This window comes from Achroia grisella, unplaced genomic scaffold (assembly GCF_030625045.1).
Source record: "Achroia grisella isolate CSIRO2021 unplaced genomic scaffold, CSIRO_AGI_Agris_v1 utg109, whole genome shotgun sequence".
Taxonomy (NCBI): Eukaryota; Metazoa; Arthropoda; class Insecta; order Lepidoptera; family Pyralidae; genus Achroia; species Achroia grisella.
Window position 1 is genome coordinate 7,085,799 of NW_026712573.1, and position 12,844 is coordinate 7,098,642.

General features: G+C 32.6%; 1 protein-coding gene across 1 annotated transcript; it reads right to left on the reverse strand.

The window, feature by feature from the left end:
- Window positions 1-4: 4 nt before the first annotated feature.
- On the reverse strand, window positions 5-2,888 carry LOC131847974 (transmembrane emp24 domain-containing protein 2). Its single transcript, XM_059197707.1, has 4 exons — window positions 2,636-2,888; window positions 2,279-2,460; window positions 1,635-1,781; window positions 5-1,089 (listed from the first exon to the last, which is right to left on the reverse strand). Exons 1-4 carry the CDS (start codon window positions 2,775-2,777, stop codon window positions 940-942), a joined length of 621 nt encoding a protein of 206 aa, XP_059053690.1. The 5' UTR covers window positions 2,778-2,888; the 3' UTR covers window positions 5-939.
- Between the last annotated feature and the right edge of the window lie 9,956 nt (window positions 2,889-12,844).

A 12,844-nucleotide genomic window follows, 5' to 3' on the forward strand; every position in this document is an offset into this window, starting at 1 on the left:
ATAGGTGCTAAATTAATTTACAGAATAATGTTTTTATCTTAAGAGCATTGTCTATAATCCTGGAAATTCTGATCAAATAAACCTTAGCAATTGTGATATTACCAAGTGTGCATATTATATTATAATTGTTAAAATCTCAATAAAATTGAATTAAAATACAGATTCATATATTTTTTATATTATTACAAGCAGGTGTGAGTAAATAACTAAAATAAATAGTTGCGTAATAATTACTTAGGTGTAGGTTACCTATGACATTGGTTGTGTAACTAATATTCCAATATTATAGATAGCTTGGAATAATTTTTCAATATTTTAGCATTTTCTCAATAGCACCGAATTTCTCAATAGACGGCTAATGGGAATTAAAAAGACAGTAGTTTTATAAACATTATTAATTTATTGAAACAGCTACATACATGCACCACAAACGTTCATCTATACACACATCAGATCAGCAAGTACCGACGGTCATGTCACTCACCTAACAATAGTTACATTATTTATTCATAACTAGTCATTCTCTTTTGATAATAATGGTAATATTCTGAAATCTTTACTTCCAAGAATTGGAATACTAAACACATGATATTTATAACTGTGATGATGAACTTAACATGCGCAGCATTATAAAATAAAATTTTTAACAGTAAATAGTGCCTGGAATACTACGTGGTATAGTTTCATATTTACACAGATGTTTTCGAAATACTAAATGTCAAAATTGTATTGATTTTGTTAAGAAGTAGTAAGTGGACTTGAGAACATTCATTTATATATTTCTTCATAAATAATGATTGGGATGTAAGTTCTCCGAACTTTTGTTTTCAACAATATTTTATTAAAAAAAACTTTGCCTGTTGTCCACATTGTACAGGCAAACTTTAACTTAACTTTATCAGTCCAGTAAAGTTCATCTATATAATACAATGTAAAATGTTACACAACTCTTTGAACTTCAAAGAACCTTTTTAAGTAGTAGACCTGTCCTAGAGTCATGACAAGGAGTACTGATGCTTCAAATATAGACCATAAAACAACTCGTGAGTTTGTGTTTTCATTTATGGAACGATGGATCCTGTCACGCACCTGTGAAAAAATTCAAGTTATGGAAAATGTTATGTAAAATGGTTTGTCAATATATGGAAAATAGTTTATTTTGCATAAACTAAACCAATAATATATAAAATAATAATAACTATGTATAATTATATTTTCTTTTTACATTAAGATCTAGTCAAATCTATTTAAACTAAAAAGACTCCTTATTGTATTTATATTTTGACTGGCTTTCTGATAAATAAACATCAATAAGAAATAGAAAAAATTCAAGAGAAGTTAGACTTCAATAGGATCTATTTGAAATCAAATATCATATTTGTGACTACCTGTGATTTAGGATAGCTGTAGCAATGTTAATAATATAAATGCAAAACTTTGTAATTACTTATGGATGTTTTTACTTTTTCATGCAAAAACTACTTAATGGATTTTGTAACTTTACAGTAATATCTTGCATTAGAATGACACAGGCTATATTTTGTGAAACTGTGGTCACCCACATTTGATTTTCATGCACAGCTATTATTATATAATACATTGTCTAATTTCTTTTGTATAAGTTATTTCCAAACCTGCATATATTCCTGTTCATGTTTTACAGTCTTTAAAGTAGTAGCCAACTCTTTGATCATGTCCTCCAACTTATTATGATTTGCATCATCCTCTTTGTCACCAGTTTTATGAGGTGCATCACCTACTTCGAAGTTGAACATTACTACCTGGAAATTGTAAGTTTGTAAATATTAGGGAAGGGATTAAGTTGTAACACTATATATGTTTCTGGGCATTTTTTATCATGCATCTCTCATGCCACACCCTTAATACCAAAGGCAGAATGGCATTGTTAGTATTGTAGATAATATTACTAACAATGCTTTTCACCCTATTGCTAGCAATAGGGTTGACCTCCACATACCCCCTAGAAGCCATCATTGTTAAGTCCTGAAAAATTGGTTATTGAAGTTTACTGACCTGACTTTATCATGCTTATTCTATCAATCTCCACTAGCACCACAACAGTGCAAGTGGATGACCATTCTATTGTCATTCATTAAAAAAATACTTCAGACAAAAGGACTCTGTACCCAATTAAGCCACCATATGCCAATCTTAGTTATTAGCAGATGGTAGTATAATGTACTACACACATTCATATTTAAATATTATTTTCAAAGGATAACACTTCATTATAATCTATTATTAAAAAAATAATAACTTTTGGGGTCATTGTTGACATTTTGTTGCTGAAGCAGTAAGTGTATCTTCCCGAAGTAGGTGCTGAGAAGGCGTACATGCCCGACGACTCTTTATCACCACGATACATAACTGCATCATCGGGACCAGTAATCGTTACATCTATGTCCAAGAATCCACCTTCTGCTATTTCAAATGTCAAACCTGGAAGAGAATTAATCATATAACCCTTGGATAGAACAACAATTTTAATCATGGGAATTATCTCCATGAGACGCGGTTTGATAGTTTCTTTATAAATATAGGTATTTGGGTATAGAAAAACTCAAAATAGCAGTGAAATAGATAACTCAACGTGTCAGAGCGTCTATGAACTTACCCATCTTAGTACCTGCTTCAACATTTTCGAAAAAACACTCTTCGGCGTGTGCATCCACAGTAATAGTATAACAGCTAGCTGTTTTAAATGATACAAATGCTAGAACTGTAAATAGCCATGAACTTTTATATGTGTATTTCATTCTGAGATATAATATGGAAGATAATATTTAAAAAATGTTTAATTAATTAAATTTAAGGAAACAAGTAAAGAAATAAGAATTATTTTTAGTGTAAGTTCAGCCACGTAATGACATGATATGACATTTAGTTTGACAATTTGTTGACAGACACTATTTGACACACAAAAACGCAAGAATGAGCATAGACACCTGAAGCATAGACAGCTGAAGTAACGATAAATGGAGTAACCATACTAGTTACCAAACCAAGTGGTACCTGTTACAGTACGATTATATTAGTTAGCAGTTCGTTATGATTATTGCAAATTTTTATGTATTTATGTGTACAGTACATTATTTATATTTTTTTTTAATTATAAAAGAAAGCTTGACTCTGTACGCCTGAAAATTTAATACCATTTAGAATATTCATTGTTCAGCAGGAAAAAATAACAGTCGATAGTGATGAACACAGGTAAGTACTCGCTAGGCGAATCAATCGACTGAGAGCTCATGTGCCCTCGACAGTAGCGCCTGAAAAAGCCATCATTGCTGGCATTGTAATTTTACGGCACTGAACATTGACCCTACGTGTGCTGCCACTGGGAACCGCGACGATGATGGCTTCGTCGTGGTACAAAAGAAGAGGCGCACAAACAGGGTCAATAGGAATCATTGTGGCACTGCACTCACTGGGCCCAACTTTCTGCTGCGTGCTGCTACACCGACAACGACAATGTACCTGTCCCGTCTACATTACGCCACTAAGGAGCAGGACATTGTCGATTATATCCGTACCAAGAGTAACCTGACATTGAGGGTGACGCAGCTGAAGTCGAGTCACAACGCGAGTTTCAAAGCGTTTGTGGCCCTGGTCCCTACCGACTTGCTGCCCACCTTCATGAAAGAGGACTACTGGCCGAAAGGTGTGGTGTATCGGCGCTACCGTGGCAGATTGCCGTCTTCAGTGCCAGTGATCACACAGACAATATAGTTGTATTGGTTTTTATTACATTATATGTATGTTAGTCTATAAGGTATTTATAATATGGGCCTAGTTGCCTGAAATAAATGAATAAATAAATAAAAAATTGTAATTTTACCGACGTAGAACACTTTTCTAAAAACTGTTAGGATAGTTTTGTTTTTAGTGGATGATAATGGAATGGTGCACCCGCCTGCGTTAACGGTTTACGCTAGCGGGGCACCAGTGGAGGATGATAAGATGAGCATGAGGTCAGGTCAGTTAGCCCATCGTGACAAATTCACCAGGAATTTAATACGATGGTTTCCAGGGGGAACCGTGTGGAGGTCGACCGGACATGGTACATTGCTAGCAATGGGGTTATCAATCCACATTACTAACAATCCGGCTCTGGGTAGTTAGTTACTTCAGTAGGCCTCGGTTGTAAGCTTTGTAAGCTGTGTTTCGGTTGAAGGATGACACAAGGTAGTGAAATTGCAGGGTAGACGCATGATATCTTAATCCTCTGGAATTGGAACGCGTGAGCAGTAGGGATGTCTGGTGTCCATGATAACGTCGGGTCCTTAGCAATTCATGTATATGTTACAGAACTCTTTAGAATTGTTAGAATTAATTACTTTTTTATATTTATTTGACATGTGTTTAAAAATGAATTTACCCAGTTGTATATTGTTTTGCCTTTGTACCTTACTATACCATTCATTATAAAAATAAATAATTTTCTATATATAGTTTTGTTTCGCCATCCTGATACCTAATCCTTCACAAAGTGGAGACCGTGACAGGACGATACAAATAGAAGCTTTAGAGGAAAAGGATTTCAAACAAGCTAAGGAGGCAGGGTATTGTAATAAATGACAATGACAATGTAATAGACATAGGTTTGTTGATAGGAGCAGACATGACAGGCACGTTGCTCACAGGCCGTGTAGTTCAAATTACTGATAAATTAGTTGCTTTAGAAACTAAATTAGGATGGACTGTACAGGGACCTATTCAAGCCACGTCATGTCTTTCTGTCATTAACAGCAATATTATAAATGTATATCATTGTACTTTTGATATTGCCGATTTAAGGAAGTTAGAGAGAATGGGTATTTCTGACCCAGAAGTGGTAAAAAAGCGTAATGAAACTGATTTGGAAATATTAGAATATTTTAACAGTACAGTCAGGCTAAATAATTATGATAGGTATGAAGTGAACCTTGCTTGGAAAGGTGGTGAATATAAAATGCAGCTTGTGACTAATTATGAAATTGCATTGAAACGATTAAAGTCGACTACTACTAAAATAACTCAATTGGGGATACTCAAGGAATATGATGAAGTTTTTAAAGAATGGTTGCACAGTGGTATAATTGAGAAATTAAATAATCCGAATTCAAAACAAGGTCATTATCTGCCACATCATGCTGTTATTAAGGAATCCAATTTAACAACAAAAATTAGACCTGTATTTAATGCATCAGCAACTCAAAAATGTAGTATATCTTTGAATAATTGTTTGGAAAAGGGTAATAATTTGATAGAGCTTATTCCACCCTTATTGATTAAATTTCGAAAAAATGCTATCGGTATTACGGCTGATATAAAAAAGGCATTTTTACAAATTTCATTAAAACCCGATGATAGAGAGTACTTAAAATTTCTTTGGTGGAAAGACGTCAATAAAACAGATGGAGATATGGTAACGTACCGTCACTGCAGAGTGGTCTTCGGAGTAACGTGTAGTCCCTTCCTTCTTTCAGCAACCATTTTATACCATTTAAATAAGTACGATAACCATACAGCGAACGTACTGAAAAGTGCATTTTATGTCGATAATTGTGTAGTAAGCGTAGATAGTTAAAAAGAGATGGAAACCTTTATAAGCGAGTCAAAGTCAATTATGCTTAAAGGAGGTTTTGAGTTACGATGCTGGGTAACTGGACCACATATGGTAGATAAAAATGTTGAAACTATATCGGTACTAGGTTTAATGTGGGATCCAAAGCGAGATGAGATTTTTTGCAAAATTCGTCAATTCAATTCAGAATGTAAAGTAACAATGAGGACTCTTTTGTCATGTACTCATAGTATATTTGATCCCTTGGGATTTTTCTGTGCTGCGACATTATTACCAAGGTTGTTAATTCAAAAGTGTTGGTAGTTAAAACTTAATTGGGATGTCGAAGTACCTGATTCTATAGAAAAACCGGCAAAAGAATGGATGAATCAAATAGGTATTTTACAGGACTGTCATTTACCAAGCCGTTTGAGTGACACGTCATTAAAAAATAGCAACAAATCTTTACATATATTTAGCGACGCTAGCCAATTGGCTTATTCAGCTTGTATATTCTTACGATCAGAGTTTAATGGAATAGTGTCAATAAAATTAGTATTAGCTAAAAACAGAAGCTATGGAATTAGAATCGTGCAAAGAATATTACTGGTCTGACTCTAGTATAGTTTTATCCTGGTTTACTAAAAGTGATTTAAATGTTTATGTACAAAATCGGGTAAAAAAAATTAAAGAGAAGACAAATATAAATAATTGGCATCATATTCCAGGAAATTTCAACCCCGCTGATTTACCTTCGCGTGGTTGTAACCCTCAAAGTTTAGTTAATAGTAAATGGTGGAATAGACCGGACTGGTTACGAAAACCAGAGTCAGAATGACCGTTCTCAGCAATCAACCCAGATATTAATGAGGTAAACAAAGAGATTATTAAGAGGTGTCTTCTGGTTAAGAAACATGAGAATTTTACTGAAAATCTGACATACTTTTCTGATTTCATTAAAATTGTAAGAATGACAGGATGGTGTTATAGATTTGTAAATAATTCAGGAAAGAAGAATAATAAACGTCATGGAAATTTAATTGCAGAAGAGTATGAATACGCGGAGATGAAATTATTACATTTAATTCAGAAAGAGACTTTTAACGAGGAATATATAAAAAGATTGAAATTAGAAACATTTAGGGACGGTGAAAATATATAGTAAAGACACGTGTGACATTGTCTGACGATACTAATAATTTTATAAGACCAATATTACTACCAGGTAAAAATATATTAATAGAACGTCTAGTAAGGCTGAAACATAAAGAAACATTACATGCTGGATCTCAAACTTTAATAAACTGCGTACGAGAACAGTACTGGATTATTGGAATTCGGCGTTTAGTAAAAAGTATTATTAGACATTGCGTTGCATGCAGAAGACATAATTCTCGAGCGTACACTGTTCACAGTGCACCTCTTCCGGCCGATCGTGTTCGATGTGGTGCTGCCTTTGAAGCTACAGGAATCGATATGGCGGGACCCTTATATCTAAAATCCGGTGACAAGTGTTGGGTTGTATTGTTCACCTGCGCAACTTATAGAGCTATAGATACATTTAGAACTATGTACATCTTTATTTACAGAAGATTTTCTGTTGTCACTTAGGAGATTTTTAGCACGTAGAGGTAGAGTACGTACTATTTATAGTGACAATGGAACGAATTTCCGTGGAGCGCACAGTTTATTGAATAAAATCGATTGGGCAGAAATAAGCAAGAAATCTTCCATTCAAAAACTGCAATGGAAATTTATACCCCCTAATGCGCCGTGGTGGGGAGGATTTTGGGAGAGACTGATTAAAATGTTAAAAGAGTTATTGCGGAGAATGTTGGGAAAAGCGGCTCTACATTATACAGAATTATTAACTATCTTGACAGAATGCGAAGCTATTTTAAACAATAGACCTCTTACATATATTACGGAAAACACGGAAAATTTAATGCCATTAACACCTTCTATGTTTATAAATTGTTTATCATACGACGTTTCAGATTTAGATGAAGTAAATACAGAATCATTAAATAATCGTTCAAAATATATTCAGAAATTAAAGAACGATTTTAAAGTGCGTTTTAGGAATGAATATTTAGCTATATTAGCCCAAAAGACACAAAATAACAGAATACAAAAGGGATTACATGTTAAAGTCGGTGATATTGTTCTTATTGAGATCAATGATACTAAGAGAGTTAACTGGCCGTTAGCTATTGTGGAAGAATTATATCCAGGTGTTGATGGTCATGAAAGAGTAGCTCGCCTCAAGACAACATATGGAGAACGCATAAGACCATTACAAAGACTTTATCCTTTGGAAATATCCACAGTAGATCCTATTGCAAAAGAAGCAATAGCGGTACTTACTAAAACCACAAGATCGGGGCGTGTAATTAAAATTCCGCAAAGATTACTCGTGTAAATAGTTACGTGCATAACATGTTTGTATTTTCAAAATAAAAATTTATTTAGTTTTGTTTTTAAATGCGCAAGCGCATGTTGCGCGCCGGAGTATGTTACAGAACTCTTTAGAGTTGTTAGAATGAATTACTTTTTTATATTTATTTGACATGTGTTTAAAAATGAATTTATACAGTTGTATATTGTTTTGCCTTTGTACCTTACTATATCATTCATTATAAAAATAAATAATTTTCTATATATAGTTTTGTTTCGCCATCCTGATACCTAATCCTTCACAAATATTGAATAGGCGATGTTTACTATTAAATTTTCGGGTAAGTCGATAGCTTGGAATTACAACTACATAAAAATACCATGTTAGGTGATCTCCACGTGATCTCACATCGTGATAAATTTTTGGTGAATTCGTAAAAATGAACTCAGACCTGACTTCAACCTCACAATATATCAGTCACTGGACAGCGTATATTATTTTCGCAGGAAAGTGCACGTTTTTATATTTAAAAAATCCTAGAGAGATTTGTAGTACAATGGAGGCAAACAAGCCTAGGGCCTAAATTTCAACGATTATGTATAATAGTACATAGCTTATGGACTAAACAGCTGTGAGTATATTGAAAAATTAATAATAAATAAACTTCCTTCAGATCAGTGTGGTCAAGCTGTTAAGTTTAGTAATCAGACTAAAAAAAATACCAATAATAAAAGATCAAAAAGACAAATAAATGCTTACAATGTTAATCACTACTAAAGCATTGTTAAATATAAATTAGACTTACAGTTACAATCTATCAGTCTCAATAATCCTGATGTTCTTTACACCAAGTTAATTAGTCTTTTGTCAAAAGAATACCAGAATATTTTCAAGAAAAAAGAATACTGTGTTAACTCTAAATTTACAGAATGTGGATATACTTAAAACTAGAAACATTTTTTTTGTTTTATATGATAAAAAAAATATAGATTTGATGACAAATTTACGACTTATGGGAGAAATTATTCTAAAATTTTCAAACAAGTTTGTATTGCAGCTAAATCTAATTATATAAATAAACAAATTAATCAGTCTTCTGACAAAATTAAGATCATGGGAATGGGGAATAATAAATAAAGAAACTGGAAGGTCTGAAAAAGCCTGCAATCAATTCTCATTAATTATGGCATTAAGTTAGAAATAGAAATAGAAATAATCTTTATTCAAATAAACTCATTAAAAGCACTTTTGAATAGTCATATTTTGATTCTACCACTCATTCGGAATGCAGATTCATCACAAGAAGAATGAGCAAGAAACTTGTGTGTTGCTCTTTTTAATAGATGTTTTTTTTATATAAATAATTACAGTATAACAAGTAAGAGGCATACGATAATCAACATAGAAGTCGCTACGCACTACGTTAATAACAGCAACAAAACATATTTCCCAAGATTTTTTTGCTAATATTCTGATTGACGTTACATCTTCTCTAAACTCATCTGCAATTCGAGCAAAAACATTACTGGAGGCTAATGTCGGCCCTCACTCTTTGACATTTAAATTTTCACATGTAAGCCCTTTTCTTGTAATAAAAATATTCAAACAGTTAAATTAAAAAAATACGGAAGATCTCTGGGGCATGTCAGTTAAAGTAGTTAGTTTATTTATAGATATTTTTGCTCCTTATTTAGCTACTATTTTCAATAAATGTGTTGAAAATGGGGTGTAGGAAACACGCCATTTTCAATTTCAATTGATGAAATTTAGCAAATTAATTCCACTATTTAAATCAGGAGATAAATTTGAGCTAGGCAATTATAGACCAATTTCTATTTTGCCAGTTGTAAGTAAAATATTTGAAAAGATTTTGTTTAACCAAATGTTAAAACACTTCAGGGATAATGGACTGCTTCACAGTCAGCAATATGGTTCCACTGCCTGCAAGTCTACTACTGATGCAGGTGTAGCGCTTATTACACATATATTCAAATCATGGGAGACACACAGGATAATCTCTGCGTTTTTTGTAACCTATCGAAGGCGTTTGATTGCGTAGATGATCTACGCACTACACACTAAAACACTTTTGTACAAGCTCGAACATTATAGTATTAGAGATAATGACCTAAATCTAATGAAATCTTATCTAGAGGATAGGGTGCAAACTGTAGATATTGATGGTGTAAAGTCTAAGGGAACTAATATTAAAATGGGCATTGCTCAAGGTTCAATCTTAGGCCCATTTCTCTTTTTAATTTATATAAATGACCTTCCCTACATGATACATAAAGTTGTAGATATAGTGTTATTTGCGGATGATACTTCGTTAGTGTTTAAGATTGGTCGCCAAAGTAATCAATTAGATGATGTAAAGTATGCTATCTCTGCTATATTAAATTGGTTCACATGTAATTATCTATTATTAAACTCCAACAAAACTAAGTGTATTAAATTCACGCTTCCTAATGTAAGACAAGTAAATACGCAGCTATTGCTTAATGATGAAATAATAAACTTTGTTAATGTTACAGTTTTTTTAGGAATAACAGTGGACTCGAAGTTACAATGGGAGCCCCATATTTCAAAATTAGCCAGTAGACTTAATTCTGCTGCTTATGCGATTAGAAGAATAAGGCAATTAACAGACGTGGCGACGGCAAAACCTGTATATTTTAGTTATTTCCATAGCATTATGTCAAATGGCATACTGCTATGGGGTAAAGCTGCCGATGTAAATACTATATTTATTTTACAAAAGAGATCCATACATTCTATTTATGGTATGGGTTCTAGAGAGTTTCTTCATTCTATGGTAATTGCGTAAGATTCTATAAGAAACTGCCAGAATCTACGCTAAATCTGCAAGAGAGGCAATTCAAATTTTATATTAAACAAATGTTATGTAAAAAAAAGCCTATTATATGATAGATGAATTTATAGATGATAGCAATATCTAGCAAGAATAAGTTATGTTATATATGCGGACAACGTTATAATTTCCTTTTCATACTGCTTTCTTGATGTATGATAGCGTAGCAGCTTTTGTATTGATTGCCGTATGCATCCTCATGTAAAGTGCGAATACTGTAACTACCATATAGTAATTTTAAGTAGCTATGACGTGGTCGAGTGGAATAATAATATAGTTATGCTCACTAAATGTCCAGACATGTGGCGGCGTGGTGGGCTGGGTCATTGGATTCCCTAAAATATAGTCGAGCGCAGTGATGGCTGGCTCATCCGTCATGCTCGTGAACGAGTGCTGCTTGTAGGGACTGGTCTGCTCTAATCACTATGACTGATTTCCTCTTATTAATTGTTTAACCAGTTGTTGTGTATTAAATATTGTTTCTATTTGATTATTTAATTGAATTAGTGCTAATCGGTAGTTTGTATTCACACACTTAAACTTAAATTGTAAAGTAGGAATAAAATTATTTAAAAGGGCAACACGCAAGTTTCTTGCTTATTCTTCTTATGATGAGACAGCTTTCCGAATGAGCGGTAGATTAAAAAAATGTGATGACTATTCAAAAGTGCTTCAGTGTAAGTTTATTTGAATAAATTATTTTTATTCTATTCTTATTCTTCCACTTCAACCGTTATTTGTTTCTATTAAATGGTCTTAGGTATATTTGTTTCCTATGGTAGGTACTGTGTATATTGTAGTTTTTAAGTTGTGTAAATGTTTGGGGAAGCTTGCTAAAATATATCAGTAAAAACCAAGCCTGTTTTTTGGCAGTTTTTTATCGTGAACTAATAAATGTTAATAAAGTTATACGTAGTAAATTAACATAATATTTTATGAAAAATAGACTATTTTAAAATGTATAGAACGGTGTACCAGTAATATTAGGCTATTTTTATTCAACTGATGGACGATTTATTATACTTTTTTGTACAGAATCCTAAAAATAGATTATTGTTTCGATAAAAACTAGTTTGTTTTTGCAACATACGTCAATGTGGTCTAATAATGATATAATTATATAAGTGCTCAAGTAAAAATTAATGATACCACTTGAATAATAACTACGGTGGAAATTTCCTATTGAAACTGCATGTATAAAAATAATAACAAGTATGGTTTATTCTGAAAACCGGTTCCTAATCCTGGTGTTTATTTGACTCAACAAGCAAACAAATTTCATAGTAACACACAGCGTGTGTATAGATATGTGTATAGATGTTTTTATCGATTAAATATTATAATGAGTGAAAGAGGGCAGAATTTTTTATAAGAAAATTTTTCACTACTTCAAATGCATTCTTTGCATATCGACATTGTTATCATATACAAAATTTACATATAAACATACTTATCTCTAGTTTTTACTTAAATATTAATACTATAAATTCAAACGTATATTTGTCTATCTGTTTGTTACGTTAAATAGATTGTGTCACAAGGACAGACATGCTGTCATTTATCTAATAAATTAGATGAAGTCGCGGGACTCAGTTAGTTTATTATAAAATTTATTTGTAAGTGTGTTTCTCTCTCTCTCTCTTTCAGTAAATACCTATTAGTCCACTGCTGAACGTATGCCTCTTGCATAATTGTAAATCTGTTTGTTTTGTACTTAGTATTTTAAAATTATCTCTGTAAACACAGTTAAATAATATTTTATAATTCTGTAATATTTGTTTATTATCTGTAAGTTGCTTGCTTTAAGTTTGAAATTAGGTACTAATTATACTTTAAATTTGAAATAAAATTAGGAATATTAGAACAGTTGCAAAAATAGCCAACAATTTGACGTTATCATAAAAACAAGGAAAAAATTATGTAAGATGGTAACGAAGATCGCTGCGTAGTGGCTTGGCAAAGCGTGGTTATGTTATTGAAATCTTAAACCAGATATTCTGAGACAAAA

Excerpts from the sequence above, each read along its gene's own strand:
- LOC131847974 (XM_059197707.1), bottom strand. The coding sequence starts at position 2,777 with ATGAAATACACATATAAAAGTTCATGGCTATTTACAGTTCTAGCATTT. Across the intron at positions 1,782-2,278 it reads TGTCAACAATGACCCCAAAA|GTAGTAATGTTCAACTTCGA; the intron begins GTTATTATTTTT and ends TACAATTTCCAG. Across the intron at positions 1,090-1,634 it reads ATGAACAGGAATATATGCAG|GTGCGTGACAGGATCCATCG; the intron begins GTTTGGAAATAA and ends ATTTTTTCACAG.